At 50.5% G+C, this 19092-nt stretch overlaps 1 protein-coding gene across 3 annotated transcripts in view; it reads left to right on the top strand.

The window, feature by feature from the left end:
- Nucleotides 1-10791: 10791 nt before the first annotated feature.
- The window catches only part of GPR143 (G protein-coupled receptor 143), a 30478-nt gene continuing 22177 nt past the window's right edge, over nt 10792-19092 (top strand). Inside the window, exons 1-2 of one of the 3 annotated variants that reach the window (XM_018044007.1) lie at nt 10792-11272; nt 18673-18782. In XM_018044007.1, the coding sequence (XP_017899496.1) occupies nt 11005-11272; nt 18673-18782 (378 nt within the window). In that variant the 5' untranslated portion in view covers nt 10792-11004. The remainder of the gene's footprint in view (nt 11273-18672; nt 18783-19092) is intronic. The other 2 variants (XM_018044005.1, XM_018044006.1) reach the window with 2 other exon arrangements.

The raw sequence follows: 19092 nt of genomic DNA, 5'->3' as shown, positions 1-19092 counted from the left end.
TCAAGAGGCTTTTTAGTTCCTCTTCACTTTCTGCCATAAGGGTGGTGTCATCTGCATATCTGAGGTTATTGATATTTTTCCCGGCAATCTTGATTCCAGCTTGTGCTTCTTCCAGCCCAGCGTTTCTCATGATGTTCTCTGCATATAAGTTAAATAAGCAAGGTGACAATATACAGCCTTGACATACTCCTTTTCCTATTTGGAACCAGTCTGTTGTTCCATGTCCAGTTCTAACTGTTGCTTCCTGACCTGCATATAGGTTTCTCAAGAGGCAGGTCAGGTGGTCCCATCTCTTTCAGAATTTTCCACAGTTTGTGGTGATCCACACAGTCAAAGGCTTGGGCATAGTCAATAAAGCAGAAATAGATGTTTTTCTGGAACTCTCTTGCTTTTTCCATGATCCAGCGGATATTGGCAATTTGATCTCTGGTTCCTCTGCCTTTTCTAAAACCAGCTTGAACATCTGGAAGTTCACGGTTCACATACTGCTGAAGCCTGGCTTGGAGAATTTTGAGCATTACTTTACTAGCATGTGAGATGAGTGCAATTGTGCGGTAGTTTGAGCATTCTTTGGCATTGCCTTTCTTTGGGATTGGAATGAAAACTGACCTTTTCCAGTCCTGTGGCCACTGCTGAGTTTTCCAGATTGGCTGGCATATTGAGTGCAGCACTTTCACAGCATCATCTTCCAGGATTTGAAATAGCTCAACTGGAATTCCATCACGTCTACTAGCTTTGTTCGTAGTGATGCTTTCTAAGACCCACTTGACTTCACATTCCAGGATGTCTGGCTCTAGGTGAGTGATCACACTATCATGATTATCTTGGTTGTGAAGATCTTTTTTGTAAAGTTCTTCTGTGTATTCTTGCCACCTCTTCTTAATATCTTCTGCTTCTGTTAGGTCCATACCATTTCTGTCCTTTATCGAGCCCATCTTTGCATGAAATGTTCCCTTGGTATCTCTAATTTTCTTGAAGAGATCTCTAGTCTTTCCCATTCTGTTCTTTTCCTCTATTTCTTTGCATTGATCGCTGAGGAAGGCTTTCTTATCTCTCCTTGCTATCCTTTGGAACTCTGCATTCAGATGCTTATATCTTTCCTTTTCTCCTTTGCTTTTCGCTTCTCTTCTTTTGAGAGCTATTTGTAAGGCCTCCCCAGACAGCAATTTTGCTTTTTTGCATTTCTTTTCTATGGGGATGGTCTTGATCCCTGTCCCCTGTACAATGTCACGAACCATGTCCATAGTTCATCAGGCACTCTATCTATCAGATCTAGTCCCTTAAATCTATTTCTCACTTCCACTGTATAATCAAGGAATTTTATTTAGGTCATACCTGAATGGTCTAGCGGTTTTCCCCACTTTCTTCAATTTAAGTCTGAATTTGGCAATAAGGAGTTCATGATCTGAGCCACAGTCAGCTCCCGGTCTTGTTTTTGCTGACTGTATAGAGCTTCTCCATCTTTGGCTGCAAAGAATATAATCAATCTGATTTCGGTGTTGACCATCTGGTGATGTCCATGTGTAGAGTCTTCTCTGGTGTTGTTGGAAGAGGGTGTTTGCTATGACCAGTGCACTCTCTTGGCAAAACTGTATTAGCCTTTGCCCTGCTTCATTCTGTATTCCAAGGCCAAACTTGCCTGTTACCCCAGGTGTTTCTTGACTTCCTACTTTTGCATTCCAGTCCCCTATAATGAAAAGGACATCTTTTTTGGGTGTTAGTTCTAAAAGGTCTTGTAGAATGGGATTAGGAGTTTATAAAGGAGACCCCAGAGAGCTCTGTGAGTTTCCCAGGTGGTTCCAGTGGTAAAGAACCCGCCTGCCAATGCAGGAGATGTAAGAGATGAGGGTTCCATTCCTAGGTCGGGAAGATCCCCAGAGGAGTGCATGGCAACCCACTACAGTATTGTGCCCTGGAGAATCCCCGTGGACAGAGGAGCCTGGCGGGTTACAGTCCATGGGGGTCGCAAAGAGTCAGTCACCACTGAGCGACTCAGCACACACAGCGAATACATGATGGTTAGAAAAATATACACACACAGGTATATAAAGCAATACCTAACTATGCAGATCAATAGTCCTTAAAAAAGACAAGAGTACTTAGATGAAATTACTATTGCAAAAGTTTTCATTGATTTCTTTTTTTGAATAGGCGGTGTGGCTCCTGGGATCGTAGTTCCCTGACCTGGCACCAAGTCCTAACCAATGACTGCCAGGGAAGTCCCAAGCATTTTTGTATTTTAAAGTACATTTTTAGAAAGCTATTGGTTATTTTTCAATGTTTTTTTGTTTGTTTGTTTGTTTGAATTAGGTAGCCAATGAGCATGTATTTCTTGAGGGCTTTTTACTTGTCCAGCACCAGGGAGGACTTGCAAAGGAATGTAAAGAATGCAAGAAATATGAAACATTCACTCTGCCTTTAAAGAAAACGCCATTAGCTTCCATGAAACAATGAGGGCACAATTAACGTGCAAAATGGCTTTTCCATGCAAAAGGTTCCTCAGCATCAGAGAAATCCAAGTAGAGAAGAAAAAAAAAGAAATAGACCTCTTGTGTTTCCTTCTCATCCTCTTTTTTTTTTTTTTCCTCTGAAGGGTTTGAAAACACATCCTGGAAGGAATGACTGAGCTATTATGCTGCTGGCTGAGAGGAGGTGGGGTGATGGTTCAGGTGGGGACCCCAGGGGCAAAGAAAGGATTGTTCTCTGTGAGGAAGTTGCAAGCATCAGGACTTGGTGGCAGCCTAGGGCATGAGCTCAGAGTTCATTTTGAATCAGTCCCGAGTCTCCATACACCCCCTCTCCTAGGGCTGCTGTATACCCCCAGGGGTTGGAGGCCATCAAAGACAACTTCCTGGGTTTTTGGCTGACGTTATCTGAGTTGAGGGGCTCCTGAAGGGAATTTCGGGCAGATGCACACTTGAAGGGAGGCAATTATGAGTTTCATTCGGGCAGGTGGAATCTGAGATGCTTTCCCGATATTGTCTTACCTTTCTGAGGGCTGTAGTAATAACATAACATCGCTAGTGAAGAGCTATTCTTTCCCTTCGGGAGGTCTGAAGTCTGGAATCAGGGTGTCAGCAGAAGGGACTTCCCTGGCAGTCCAGCGGCTAACACTCTGCACCCCCAGTGCAGGGGACCCAGGTTCGATCCCTGGTCGGGGAACCAAGATCCCACATGCCGCAACTAAGAGCTGGCGCAGCCCAATAAAGAATAACCCGCTCCGGGATTCTTGCCTGGGAAATCCCATGGACAGAGGAGCCTGGTGGGCTGCAGTCCGTGGGGTCGCTAGAGTTGGGCACGACTGAGCGACTTCACTTTCACTTTTCACTTTCATGCATTGGAGAAGGAAATGGCAACCCACTCCACTGTTCTTGCCTAGAGAATCCCAGGGACGAGGGAGCCTGGTGGGCTGCCGTCTATGGGGTTGCACAGAGTCGGACACGACTGAAGCGACTTAGCAGCAGCAGCAGCAGCAGCATAGTGGGGCCATAACATGTCTGGAGGCACTAGCGGAGACTCTGTTCCTCCCCTCTTCCACCTTCATATGGCTATAGGTGCTTCTTGTGATTGACCTAAAGTCCCACCTAAAGAATCAACTATTGCTTCTGCATCTCAAAATCCTTATTTTAATCACATCTGCAAAGAACTTTTTCTTTTTTTTCCAAATAAGGTAACGTTGATGGGTTTTCCAGGATCCGGACCTGTCATCTTTGGGGAACATTTAGTCAGCTTACTGGAGAAATGGAAACCATTCATAGCTGTCCTGGAGAATGAAGGGGACTTTGCCAGTTAGTTTGGAAGAAGTCTGGCTAAAGCCCCACAGCTGATTTCCACAGGTCCCCCTTGTGAGGAGCAGGAGTCAGGTTAACGATCTGCTGAACTAAGGTGGTGCTTGCAGAAGCCTAGTCCCCAAACTTCTGCCAAGGGAGGACTACCCCCCAGGGAAGCCGTCACATAAAGATGTGGCATGTCTCAAGTCGCTCAGTCGTGTGCGACTCTTTGCAACCCCACGGGCTGTGGCCCACCAGGCTCCTCTGTCCAGGCCTTCTCCAAGATCTGGGATACCTACCAGCAGGAGACCTAGATAGACATTTCTCCAAAGAAGACATACAGATGGCCAACAGGCCACATGGAAAGACGCTCAACATCACCAATAAAAGGAAATGCAAATCGAAACCACACTGGGGTATCACATCACACCAGTCAGAATGGCTATTATTAAAAAGTCTGTAGATAATAAATGCTGGAGAAGGGGTGGGGAAAACGGAACCTCCTACACTGTTGGTGGGAATATAAGTTGATGCAGTTACTATGGAGAACAGTATGGAGGTTCCTTTAAAAACTGAATACAGAGTTACCATATGATCCAGCAATCCCATTCCTGGGCATATATCAAAAAGATAATGGACCAAAGTTCATAGCAGCACTACTTAGAATAGCCAGGACATGGAAGCAACCTAGATGTCCATCACCAGATCAATGGATAAAGATGTGTGAAGTAGCCCCTGGCCTGGGCCACGATCACCACCCCGTGAGTGACCCTCAGCTGAGGTCAGGGTCTGGAGGTCACAGCACTGGGAAAGGGGCAGGCTTGAGGCTCCTGAGAGCACAGGAGCTCTGACACCCACCTGGCACCCTTACCTTCATCCCTAGTATTACATTTGGGAATGATTTTTCAAATCTTGAGCACCTTCTGGGACCCAACCTGCCTGTAACTTGGGGGTAGTTCTGCCAATGAAATTGCAGGATGAAAACGCAACACCGGGGTTATCAAGGCAGTTCTAGTGGAAACCAAGGCAAGCGATTTCGAAGCTGCAAAAAAAGATTCTACACGTGAGATTTCAGCAAGATAACTTCAAATGTACTGCTTTGCCCAAAGACAGAATGAAATTGCTGCTCCTTTGCTATGATATCACTTGGGTGATTACGCAATAAATGCCTTTCTAGTTTCATATGGACATTTTAAGGGGAGAAACTAAAACAGTACATGTTCAGTCAATAAGTTGTGTCCCACTCTTTGCGAGCTTATGGACGGTAGCCTGCCAGGCTCCTCTGTCCATGAGATTCTCCAGGCAAGAATACTGGAGTGGATTGCCATTTTCTTCTCTAAGCAATCTTACCGACCCAGGGATTGAAACTGCTTCTCCTGCAGACAGATTCTTTACCACTGGGCCACCTGAGAAGCCAAAAAATCCAATAGAGATACTTGTAGGAGATTCTTAGATGGAACTTCCCTGGTAGTCCAGTGGTTTAGACTCCATGCTGCCAACTCAGGGAGCACAGCTTTGATCACTGCTCAGGGGAACTCAAGGGCATGGCAACCCACTCCAGTATTCCTGCCTGGAGAATCCCATGGACAGAGGAGCCTGGCGGGCTACGGTCCATGGGGTCATGAAGAATCGCGACTTAGCACAGACACACAAAGTTTATCCTGTTTCCGCCTTCTCACTCCCAGTACAGTCACAGCCACACACGCACTCACACACACAGACAGCAAAAGGGACAGGTCATCTGTGTATCCTTAAAGCTGATAATGCAAGGGCTTCATAGGAAGCAGGACGCTGAAAAGGAAGCCTCTGCTTCTTTGGTGTTCCAGGGCTACTGCTTTGGATGCTGAAAATTCCTTCACTGGCCGCTGGCCAAAACATTTCTTTCAACTAAGTCTATGTGACCCCTTCAAGGAACGTAGAAGTATTTGACTAGAGGTAGAAATAACAGGGAGTGACGGAGGACCGCTGTCTGAAAGATGGTGGAATTTTTACTGCAACGGAGAGACTTCTTTTGGGCACACATAGCATGTTTCTAAAAGTTGGATAGGCTGTCATTCCTTACTACTACTACTAAGTCGCTTCAGTCGTGTCCGACTCTGTGCGACCCCAGAGACAGCGGCCCACCAGGCTCCTCCGTCCCTGGGATTCTCCAGGCAAGAACACTGGAGTGGGGTGCCATTGCCTTCTCCGTGTCATTCCTTACCTCTGCACAATTAGATTTGTAGAAAGCCTGCAGGAACTCTTGTGTGATTGGCTTTTAAAACAATACAGTTGCTTACATTTCAGAATAATTTTAGATTGGGACTCACCTGGTGGTCCAGTGGTTCAGACTCTGTGCGTCCACTGCAGGGGGCATGGATTCCCTGGCAGAGAATGTAAGATCTCCAGGAAACTAAGATCCCACATGCCCTGTGGCGTGTGGCTGTCTCTTTTTCTAAATAAAGCTTTATTGGTACCATGCCTCATCCATTCACTTACCTTCTGCCAGTGGCTACTCTGGGGCTCCCAGGGCAGTGGTGAGTAACTGCCACAGAGACCATGCAGCTCGCAAAGGCTAAAATATGTACTATTTGGCCTCTTCAGAACAGGACTTCCCTGGTGGCTCAGCTGGTAAAGAATCTGCCTGCAATGCAGGAGACATGGGTTTGATCCCCGGGTTGGGAAGATACCCTGGAGAAGGGAAAGGCTACGCACTCCGGTATTCTGGCCTGGAGAATTCCATGGACTGTATAGTCCACAGGGTTGCAAAGAGTCGGACACGAATGAGCGACTTTCACTTTTATTTTTCTCTTCAGAATAAAGTTTTCTGACCCCTTAATAGATTCAAGTGTCACTAGTTTGAGAGACCGGGGTTACGTTCATGGTTCACTGTGGATGTTCAACCAAGGGCATCGCAATGAGACCCAGAGACCGGAAGGGAAGAGCCACCACGTTCAAACCATGGGCTCCCTCAGAGGGCGGACTGACCCACACTTTCTCTGTGAGTGCCTTTCAGTCCCTCTGAGATGGAGATGTTGGTCTGGTCTGTGTATCAGACACATGTTTCCACCGTGTGCGCGAGCAGCTGCACGTAAATCTGTCTCATCTGCAAACACGAGTTCTTGCCACAAGCCAAGCCCTTGAGGTCATGTGGATTTCCTATCACCTGCTCATGGCTGCTTCCGTAAGCAGTGTAGCAGTCATTTCGGAATTAGCGACAGTCTGTGGTTAGTATTCTTGCCTGGAGAATCCTGTGGATGGAGGACTCTGGTGGGCTGCCGTCTATGGGGTCGCACAGAGTCGGACACGACTGAAGCAACTTAACATTAGCATACTGTGCCACAGAAAGAAACATAACATTTAAATGTAGGTTGAAACATGTAATGTACGTATATGTGTCAATGGACACATGAGTTTGAGTAAACTCCGGCAGTTGGTGATGGACAGGGAGGCCTGGCATGCTGCAGTCCATGGGGGTAGCAAAGAGTTGGACACAACTGAGCGACTGAACTGAACTGATATGTGTCCATCCTATAGACCTCCCTGTGGGGCCCTATACCAAGGTCACAGGATAAAAATCTCTGGAACTGATCAAGTCCTATATCAACTGTTGCCCTGAGCCTCCAGATCTAAACTGGCCAGTTTCCTGACCCCATATGAGCTAAAATACCCACTCTTATCCACCCGATAGCATCCTAGGGGTTTATCAGCTGGCACTTGTAAACACACTGCTTGCCAATGCATGAGACATAAGAGACTCAGGTTCGATCCCTGGTTTGGGAAGATCCCCTGGAGGAGGGCACGGCAACCCACTCCAGTCTTCTTGCCTGGAGAATCCCAGGGACAGAGGAGCCTGGCGGGCTACAGCCCAGAGGATCACAGAAAGAGTCGGACATGAGTGAAGCAACTTAACACACATAGCATCCTAACCAAACACCTAATGCCACCCTTCTAGTAGGAATTTTCTGTCTTGAGGCTATAAAAATGGGCTGCTAGCCCATCAAAGGGGCTGGCTCTCCCTTGACTTGCCCCCTGTTCTAAAGGCGTCTCCCTCTCTGATAAACTCCTCTCCTCTCATTCTGCCTCACCTCTGGAAACTTTTCCAACCAATGCACAGACCACAACACTCCCCCCAAAACACACTTCTTCAAAGTGCGGTGACATTCAGATGCCATCGCATCTGAGACCACCTGCGACCTGCCTCCAGCCTCTCAAAAGCGGACTTCTTGCTGCTTCGAGATGCTGAGTTGCACAGAGTGCTTAGGTCAGTCTGACCCCTTTGCGGACACTCACACTGACGGGGCGTTGAACCTCCTATTCCCCACTGGAGCTTAGGGAGTGACCTGCCTGGATTGAAGTCTCAGCTCTACGACCTTTGTGAGCTTGGAGACGTCACATGTCTTCTGCTGCCTTGGACAGAAACTAGAGGTAGAAAGGTGAGTCACCAAGATGGGGTGGTGCCAGTTAAGCCAGACTTGAAGTTGTCCAGTGCAGCCAACACTGCACTGGGAGGCAGTCGGATAAGGATACTTGCGTTAGCTTGGGTTCCTTCTTCGCCTCTGGACACAAACCCCACCCTCTCCTTTCCAGCCTGGGCTCGTCTCCTTGCAGGCTGAGAGATGGAGCTCAAGACTTAGTCTGATGGCTGCAGCACTGAATGTTCTGCTGACTACTCTCTTAGGCCCCATTTCTCAAGCCATCCATTCGTGCTGTTTTTTCAGAGCATAGACTGGGTTTCCTTCAGGAAGCCAAGTCAGGTGAGGTTAATTCCCCACAAAAACCATAAGTCAGACTCTTTGGCTTCTAACTCTCAGTAGCTCACTCATAGTCTGATTCTTTGTGACCCCATGTCCTGTAGCCCGCCAGCTCCTCTGTCCACGCAATTCTTCAGGCAAGAATCCTGGAGTGGCTAGCTGCTGTTCCCTTCTCCAGGGGATCGTCCTGACCTCTGATGGAAACCTGGTCTCCTGCATTGCAGGTAGACTCTTTACCTTCTGAGCCACTAAGCCCAGGTTCAAAACCCATCCACTGTGTGCAATATTTACAGAGCTACTGAATTCTCCCGGGGTAGGGGGTGGGGGGCAGAAAAGAGGTTGCATGCCAAGCTGTAACCCACAGCAAAACTTTTTTTTATCCTCGTAGAAGCTCTGTAGGCAACCTTGAGCAGTTTTGTCTGTTCTGGAGACACTGGGCAGAAACAGAGGCTGAAATGCAGTGACGAGGTTGCACGGATCCACCCCCCGAATCTTTGGCATCAGGGCAAATGGACAGACGCGGCATTTTCATCTTTTAAGGCACGTTCCAAACACGATCTTCCAAAAGAATGTTCTGGTTTCCAGGAACCAAGGAAATAGAAGATCAGCCGTTCCAAACAGGTCCTGAGATCTCCGCTCTGAAGGAATCAGGGTCTCGGGAGTAGTCCTACGATGGTCTGTCCTGTGTTTACAAGCGAGTGTGTACTCTCCAAGGGTGGTTAAGGTTTCATCACCGTCAGCGTGTGTTCTGACTTCTATCAGAGCAGCTGCCCCTGCTTCCAGACGAGCCAGCCTGGATCTTTCTGAAGTGGTAGCGCTTGCAGCTCCTGGTTAGAGGCCCTGGTTCCATCCCGCAGTGACCTCCCCTCTGCCTTCTGCCCCAACAGAAGCCCAGTCCTGGGGTTTTCCAAGAGGAAGGCTGAGGAGCTGAGGCCAAACTCTGTCTTACTTAAAACTGCAAAGCTGGTGGTGGACATGGAGATGAGCCGCTGGTGTGGGAGACGGTGGCGGAAAAGCATAGGGACGCCTGACCTCTGGTTGGAAAAATTCTGAGAGGGCATGTTTACTGCTGGGAGGAGGTCAAAGACTGCTCCTGACTGCAGATGGACCTGTTAAATTTCCTGATGATAAGTATGATGGAGCTGGTGTTTTTCTTTCTTTCCTTCTTTCTTTCTTTTTTTCTTTTTTTTCAAATTTTGATTAGTGAAGAATCTGCCTGCAATGTGGGAGACCTGGGTCCAATGCCTGGGTTGGGAAGATGCCCTGGAGAAGAGAAAGGCTACCCACTCCAGTATTCTGGCCTAGATAATTCTATGGATGGTATAGTCCATGGGGTCGCAAAGAGTCAGCCACGACTGAGGGACTTTCGCTTTCACTTTTAGTAAAGCCAGAACTTAGATGAGGCTCTTACATTTTCAACTTGAAGAGTTTTTTTTTTTTAAGTCCACTTAGTATATTACCAATAGTACTAATATAATTTTGAAACTTTTATGCGTATAGAATTCAGCATGATTGTCAATGTTTAATGCAGTTCCTCTAAAAATTAAAGCAGTTGGGCTTCCCTGGTGGCTAACTTGGTAAAGAATCCACTTGCAATGAAGGAGACCTGGGCTCAATCCCTGCGTCCAGAAGATCCCCTGGAGGAGGGCATGGCAACCCACTCCAGTATTTTTGCCTGGAGAGTCCCATGGACAGAGGAACCTGGTGGGCTACAGTCCACGGGGTCGCAAAGACTCGAACACGAATGAGGGACTAACATACTTTAAGAAAATCTGAATAAACTTAAACTTTTTTTTTTTCCTAAAGAGAGTTACTCTTGAAAGCTAATATACAATGTCAAAAATCTAACCCTACATTATTGAGCTGAGTAAAAATGGAGCGGATCTGAAGGTGCAAAACTGTGTGTGTGTGTGTGTGTGTGTGTGTGTGTCCAGCTTGGCAAAAGAGTTTCCCCTTTCTTCAAAGGTTTGTTGATTTCAAGCGAAAGTCCTAGCTCTGTGGGGTGATATCCGTTGTGGAGAGGGACCATAGAAAAGTATTTTCATGCTAATCACGGCAGGGTCACTGTTTATGTACTGACAACGGATCAAAAGGAAGGATGTCAGAGACTCAGACTGCTCAGACCTGGCAAGAGCGCGTGCTTTCTGGGCGAGATGAGTTAAGATGAGACAGCACTGTTGAGGGCTCCGGGTTCTGGGTAATTAACCTCCCCCGCCCCCCGGGAAGGCCTGCTGACGGGCGAGAGAGCGGACTTCCCCGCCCCTGAGCTCTCTGCCCCCACCCCTCCTCCTCGCTACCAAGCATCACCCTCGTGAGGCCTCGTGGCGTTCCGCGCTGCCCTCACCGAGCCTGGCGCCTCTTCTGCCAGCGCGGGGCGGGGATCGGGCGGGGGCTGCGGGGAGGCCCAGGGCACATGACGCCCCCTCCCCGCGGCCCCCGCGCCAAGCACATGACTCAGGCCGGCAGGCAGGCCCGAGCCGCGCGCGTCCCCAGCACGACCCATGGCCTCTCCGCGACTGGGCACCTTCTGCTGCCCCACGCGGGACGCCGCCACGCAGCTCGCGCTGGGCTTCCAGCCGCGGGCCTTCCACGCGCTGTGCCTGGGCAGCGGCGCGCTCCGCCTGGCGCTCGGCCTCCTGCAGCTGCGGCCCGGGCGCCTGCCGGCGGGCCCCGGAATCGCCTCGGCCTCGCCAACGACCTCAGCCCGCGGCCCCGCCTCCGTGCGCATTGTGCGCGCCGCCACCGCTTGCGACCTGCTCGGCTGCTTGGGTTAGCGCGCGATCCGCGCGGGCTTGGTGTGGGGGTGGGGAACCCGTCAGTGTGCGAGTGAGGGCGCCGGGTCCGCGAGTGCGGACCTCTTCTTGGGAGGTGAGGGCGCACGGCCGGGGACCCTTCCGTGCGTGGTTCAGGGCCCGCGCGGAGACCTCTCCGCGCGCAGTTGAGTGCGTGCAGCCTGTGGGTGAAGACGTTGGGCTCCTAAGTAGGGGCGAGTCTGTGCGTTTTTTCAGGGCGCGCCTAGGTGCGCGGTTGAGAGCCCGCGGCCCACGGGTGGTCCTCTGTGGGAGGTTGACGGGGTGCGGCCCGCCAGTGGGGACCCCTTCGTGGGAGCTGTGGGCGCACGGCCCGTCGTAGGTGGGGACCACTGAGTGCGCTGTTGAGGGCGTGCAGCTCAAAGGTGGGGACCCCTCCGTGCGCAGTTGAGCGCGCGCGGCCCGCGAGTAGGGCTCCCTCAGTTTGTGGGTGAGGACGCCCGGCCCCCAAGTAGACACGTCTGTGCATTTTTTCAGGGCGCGCCTACGTGCGCGGTTGAGAGCCCCCCGGGTGGGCCTCTGTGCGAGGTTGACGGGGTGCGGCCCGCCACTGGGGACTCCTTCGTGGGAGTTGAGGGCGCACGGCCCGTCGTAGGTGGGGACCACTGCCTGCGCGGTTGAGGACGCGCGGCTCTACGGTGAGGACCCCTCCGTGTGAGGGTGAGGACGCCTGGCCCGCGAGTAGGGACCCGTCTGTGCGTTTCCTGGGGCGCACGCACCACAGGTGCGGACCTCTCCGTGCCCAGTTGAGGGCGAGTGGGGATCTTTCCGTGTGTGCTTGAAGGCACGCTGTCCGCGAGTGGGGACCCCTCCGTGTGCAGTTGAGGGTGCACGGCCCGCAGGTGGGGACCACTGTGTGCGCAGCTGAAAGCACACGGCCCGGGGTGGGAACCCCTCCATGCCCATTTGAAAGCTCATGGCCCACGAGTGGGGACCTCTCTGTGCCCAATTTAGAGCGCACGGCCCGCGAGTGGGGACGCCCTTCATGGGAGTTGAGGGCACACAGCCTTGTGGTGAGGACTACCACTCCGTGCGTGGTTGAGGGTGCATGGCCCACGGGTGGGGTCCTTGGTGCACAGTTGAGGGCGCGCATACTGTGGTGGGGATCCTTCCATGCCCAGTTGAGGGCCCAGGAGTGGGGACCCCTCTGGATGCAGTTGAATGCGCACGGCCAGCTGGTGGGATCCCCTCCATGTGCGGTGAGGACGCCCAGCTCATGAGGCCCATTCCGTGTGTGCTTGAGGGTGCGCTGCACGCGAGTGGGGACCGCTCCGTGCATAGTTGAGGGCGCATGGACCGCGGGTGGAAACCACTGTATGAGCGGTTGAAGACACACGGCCCAGGGGTCTGCAAGTGGGGACCTCTCACTGCACACGAAGGGGTTCCCACTCGTGGACAGCTTGCCTTCAAGCACACACAGAAAGATCCCCACTCGCTGGCCGCGGGCCCTCAACTGGACACGGAGGGGTCCGCACCCGCGGTGCGTGCACCCTAGGAAACGCACAGATGGGTCCCTACTCGCGGGCCAGGCGTCCTCACCCTCACACGGAGGGGTCCTCACCGTAGAGCCGCGCGTCCCATGACTGGGCCCTTCATGGGCATGGAGGGTGCACAGCCTTGTGGTGAGGACCACTCCATGCGGGGTTGAGGGCACACTGCCCACAGGTGGGGAACCCTTGGTGTGCAGTTGAGGGCGCGCCTACAGCCTTGAGGACCCATCCGTGCATGGTTGATGGTGTGTGGCCCGTGAGTGGGAACCCTCTCTGTGTGCTTGTGGGCTCACGGCCTGCGAGTGGGAACCACTGGGTGAATGGTTGAAGGCACACAGCCTTGTGGTGGGGACCACTGCATGCGCGGTTGAAGGCACACGGCCCGTGGGTGGGAAGCCTTTCGTGTGCAGGTGAGGACATCGGGTCACGAGTTGGGACCCGTCTGTGCGTTTTCCAGGGCGCGCGTGGAAAGGATAGTACGTGTCAGGATCCCTCCATGCCCAGCTGAGGCCCGCGGCCCTCTAGTGGGGATACCTCCGTGTGTGCTTGAGAGTGCGCTGCTCGCGAGTGGGGACGCCTCTGTCTGCAGTTAAGGGCGCACAGCCCAGTGGCAGGGACTACTGCGTGCGCGGTTGGGGACACCTGGCCCGCGAGCAGGGAGCTGTCTGTGCATGTTTCAGGGCACGCGCACCTCGGGTCAGGGCTCCTCCGTGTGCCGTTGAGGGCGCGGCCAGCGAATGGGGACCTCTCCTTACGCGAATGAGGGCAGACGGCCCTCGGTGGGAACCCCTCCATGCCCAGTGGAGGCCGCGGGGCCCAAGAGTGGGGACCCCCTTCTTCGGAGCTGAGAGAACACGGCCCTCTATTGGGGAACCCTTCGTGTGCAGGGAAGGTTCCGGGAGTCGTGTGCATGGTTCAGGATGTACGTACCGCGGATGGGGACCACTCCTTGCAGAATTGAGCAGGCCTGGTCTCCGGGACTCGGGGACCCTCAATATGCGGGTGAGGATGCTAGGCCCGCGTGTGAGGGACCCGTCTGTGAGTGGCTGAGGGCGCCCAGCAGGTGGGTGGGGTCCCCTCCGTGCAAGGATGAGGGCACCCCGTCCATGGGTGGGGACCCATCTGTGCGTAGTTGAAGGCATGAGGCCCGCAAGTGGGGAGCTCTGTGTATGAGTGGGGGTGCCCAGCAGTCGGGTGGTGCGTGTTTTAGGGCCCGTGGCCCGTGAGTGGGGACCCCTACGTGTGCAAATGAGGATGCCCGCCCCGGGGAACGGGTACTGCTTGTGCGTGGTTGAGAGTGCCTGGCCCGCGGATGGGAGGACTGATCCAGAGGCGGCTACCCAGGGACACTACAGGAGAACGAGTGGATTCTGCAATACAAGATGGGTAAAAGTTGCTTCCAGGGACTTCTTTTTTTCTTTTTTTAACACTTTCGTGTATTCCTTACTGCTCATACTAGGGAAGCTTTAGGCAGTGTTGTGAAGGAAAACCCAGAAAATACAATGGTTCCATGATCCTTCCACCAATAAGAGACTAAGAGTTGATATTATCAAGCCTGTGCTCGCACACATGCAGTTGTTTCCAAACCAATTTAGCAGAATCAGGAAGAAAACTCCATATATACGATAAAATTTTCATTTCCTTTTTTATCTATGTATCTATCTAAGTTTGGGTTTTCTGTCACAGGTGTGCAAACTTGTAGTCTCTAGGCGAAATCCAGCCTGCTTTTCTATGTACGGCCCATGAGTTAAAAATGTTTTTACACGTTAAAGTGTGTTTTAAAAATCTACAGGGACTTCCCTGGTGGCTCAGACAGTAAAGCATCTGCCTGCAAGGTGAGAGACCCAGGTTCGATCCCTGGGTCTGGAAGATCCCCTGGAGAAGGAAATGGCAACCTACTCCAGTACTCTTGCCTGGAAAATTCCAGGGACAGAGGAGCCTTGTGGGCTACAGTCCATGGGGTCACAGAGAGTCGGACACAACTAAGCAACTTCCCTTTCTCCCTTTCTAAGGGGAGAGTGAAAAAGCTGACTTAACACTCAAAGCTTAAAAATCTACAGAACAGGGGCTTCCCTGGTGGTCCAGTGACTCAAACTCTGCACTCCCAATGCAGGAGACCCAGATTCAATCCCTGGTCAAGGGAACAAATCTCACATGCCGCAGCTAAGACCCGGCCCAGCCAAGTAAATAAATACTTTTAAGAAAATCTACAGAACAATGGTATTTCAGACATGCAAGCATTCTGTGAAATGTGAATGTCAGCATCCGTAAGTGGAGTCTGATGGGGATACAGCCGTGCCCTGCACTTGTGCACTGTTGGGGCAACATCTCCCACCCACCCTGTTCCTCCACGAGGACAGAAGTGGGTATTGCATAGATAAAGTGTGGGCCACAGACCCTAAACTATTTTCTCTTTGTCCCATTACAGAAACTTTGCTGACCCCTGCTTTCAACCCTAGCATGGCACGTTTTACAAACTCTAAGCTCAATACTGCTGACCTTTTAAACTTTTTATTTTGGACTTTATTAAATATATGCAAATGTAGAGAGACTGTAGAATAAGCCCCCTGTTCTCATCACCTAGCCTCCTCTATACTTCATCCCTGTACCCCACTCCCCATTGAATTAATTTGAAGCAGATCCAAGAATTTATATCGTTTCATCCACACAAATCTCAGATGTATCTGCAGAAGTATTCAGCACATATATATGTATATAACTATATACATAATTATATAACATGTCTATTGTAACATACTGTATACTACATGTGTGAGTGTGTTAGTCACTCGCTCATGTCTGACTCTTTGCAGCCCATGGACTGTAGCCCGCCAGGCTCCTCTGTCCATGGGATTCTCCATGCAATAATACTGGAGTGGGTTGCCATTCCCTTCTCCAGGGATCTTCCCAACCCAGGGATCAAACCTGGGTCTCCCACATTGCAGAAGGATTCTTTACTATCTGAGCCACCAGGGAAGCCATATATTGTATGTTACAATATTTTCTATATTAAAATATATAATATATTTAATATGTTATATTAGTGAAGTGAAATCACTCAGTCATGTGCAACTCTTTGCAACCCCATGAACTGTAGCCTACCAGGCTCCTCCATCCATGGAATTTTCCAGGCAAGTGTACTGGAGTGGGTTTCCATTTTCTTCTTCAGGGATCAAACCCAGGTCTGCTGCATCACAGGCAGACACTTTACCCTCTGAGCCATCAGGGAAGCCCAATATGTTATATTAAGTGTATATTTAATACAGTATCATATTATAATATGTAATTATATATATATATATATATATATATATCACACTGATATCACTACCACCTAAAAAATAAGGAAAACCATTTCCTTCACGTCACCACTACATGTTCAGGGATGTCGTACACGCCGGTTTTCAGTTTGTTCAAATCAGGATCCAAAGGGCGTCGATGTTCTGTGAGTGCTGACGGGTGCTGGCCATGTTGGAATCATCTGCTCGTGAAGGAGAGGCTCTGATGGTATTTGAATGGCTTCCACCTCGTGTCCTGAGGGTGTAGCAGCAGCTTCTAGCCCACCTTGACCAGATACCTGGTGGATGTGTCCCAGGGGTTGGCTCCCCTGTTTCTCTTGCTGTTTTGTGCTTGGAGACGCTCAAGAATCTTGACTCCAGACACATGCCATGGAACTTGTAGTCACTTTTTCAGACTGGAGTAAGACAGGAAGGAATACATCTCTTTCTGTTAGCGACAAAGCGAGTGTGGTGCAGGATAATTACATTTTTAAAAATTGGCTTTCTCCCTGATTCTGCTGAAGCATTTGGGGGAAGCATCTTAATAGTTTCAGTAACTTGAATATCTAGAGATAGATATCTTTTGAGGGGTCAGGAAGTAAGATTGGTAAGATTGGTACATCCTTTCACCTTTCGAAGGAAGGTACATGGCACTGTGGGCAAATGAACAGAAGCAGGAGTCAGGGCAAGGCGGGAGGTGTCCAGACCTCCTCGCTGAAAAATAACAAGCACAGATGCCAAGGCATCCCTGGTGGTCCAGTGGTAAAGGACCCGCCTGCCAATGCAGAGGATGCAGGTTCGATCCCCGGTCCGGGAGGCTCCTGCATACTCCAGAGTCTGTGAGCCACAATTGCTGAGCCTATGGTGTAGAGACTGGGGTCCACAACTTCTGAAGCCCACGACCCACCTAGAGCCTGCGCTCCTAGAGATGCCCCGGTGGTGAGAAGTCCACATACCACAGTGAAGAGTAGCCCCCCTCTCTGAAACTAGAGAAAGCCTGTGAAGACGACGTACAGCCAAAATAAAGACAGAAAGAAATACAGATGCTATCGCATGGAGTGTGGTTCCCCCCGCCCCAGGATTTTTTTAAATCTTCCCCCCCCTCCCCGGACAAATTGCACAGCTTGTGGGACCCCAATTCCCTGACCAGCGATTGAACCTGGGCCATGGGGGTGAAAGCACAGAATCCTAGCCACTAGACCACCAGGGAAGTCCCACCCCAGTTTTACTGAGACTTCACTGACATACAGCACTGGGAAACATTTAGATATCCAGGACAATGATTCACATTTACCACAAAATGTTTCCTAAACACCCATCACCTCATATACATGCAAAAATATAATCATATGGTGTTTACTGAGCTCAAAGCAGATCTCTATAGTGAAAACAACAAAGCACTGATTCAAATAAAACATTATTCTTGTTATTTGCGCTTAAGAATGAGAGGCGACATCTTTAGGATTTGAGTGTGCATAATTCCCTTTGGTGGTGTAGGACAGTGTATATTTGGTTGCCTAATTTGAAGTATATGTTTGTATGCCAACTATACACATCATGCTAGTATCCAAGTCTGTACTGTTCATTTCCCCTTGAGCATTATGTACAGTGTACACTCAAACAGACGTTATCACAAACCTCACAACCCTCGAGTGTGGATACTGATTATAGGCAAATTAGATATCTGGATCTAAGAGCAAGGAAAACTCACAAATAATAAATGTCAGAAGTAGATTACCAAGAGCTAACTTGTGAAAATCTTCATTTTTATTTTTTATTTTTAAAAAGAACGGAAGAGCTCTCGTCCACAACTTCAGAATAAGCTTTTTCGGGACTTCGCTGGTGGTCTGGTGGTTGAGAATCCACCTTGCAATGCAGGGCACGTGAGTTCCATCCCTGGTCGGGGAAGATCGCACATGGCATGGAGCGACTAAGCTCATGCCCCACAACTACTAAGCCCACGAGCCATGACTGCTGAGCCCAGGTGATGAAACTACTGGAGCCCAGGTGCCCTGGAGCTGGTTCTCCACAACAAGGGAAGCCACAGAGACGAGAAGCCCAAGAGTAGTGCCCCTGCTCGCTGCACCTGGAGAAAGTCCTGTTAGCAGCAACAAAGACAAATCAATAAAATAAACCAATACATCCTTTAAAAAAAAATTAAAAAAGAAAGAATGTGCTTCTTTTCAGTCGTTTTTTTTTTTTTTTTTTTTTTTCCACACGAGGACTAGTTAAGCTGGACACTAAAAACACAGCCAAGAAACAGTTGCTTCTTAGAGGCAGATAAACGAACAAGCAAAGTAAGGAACGTGACTGTAGCTGATGTCAGTGGAAGTGGAAATCAAAGCGCCTGGGATTGCCTGCAACCATAATCCTTATCTTCTGAGTCTTTTTTCTTCCCCCTGTCTCCCCTGCACCCATCATCTCTGCCTCCCTCACATCTTTCTCTCTCCCTCCCTATCTCCTATCCATCCATCCTTTTACCTGTCCATGTGTCCATTTGTCCATCCATCATTTTTACAGTCACCAGGTCCCCTTTAGGTCTGAGTCAGGAGCAGATACAAAGAAAGCGTTATCACCTGGTTGTCCCTTAGGTATCGTGGTCCGATCTGCGGTGTGGTTAGGGTTTCCGAGTTTCGTGGATGACATCTCCGCCGTGAACAGGACAGATGTGTGGCCAGCCGTCTTCTGCATGGGGAGTGCAGTAAGTGTGGCTCCCCTGGCCCCCCCTCCCCACCCCTTCACTCCCCTCTGTTACACTGAGTCCTCAAAGTATGGTCCTGACCTTCCCACCAACCCAGTGCAGTTTTTAGAAAAGCTCAGAGACCCCCACCCTTACCCCACTGACCAGGGACCCGGTGGAAGGCCTGTTTGTGATTTAACAAACCCTCCAGGGGGTCTCTGGAGCTTCCCAGGTGACTCACAGGTGAAGAACCTGCCTGCTAATGCAGGAGATGGGGGTTCGATCCCTGGGTTGGGAAGATCCCCTGGAGGAGGAAATGGCAACCCACTCC

The sequence above is a fragment of the Capra hircus genome (genome assembly GCF_001704415.2).
Source record: "Capra hircus breed San Clemente chromosome X unlocalized genomic scaffold, ASM170441v1, whole genome shotgun sequence".
Lineage (NCBI taxonomy): Eukaryota > Metazoa > Chordata > Mammalia > Artiodactyla > Bovidae > Capra > Capra hircus.
Note: the sequence above shows the minus strand (reverse complement) of the source record. Positions and strands in the feature narration are given on the sequence as shown.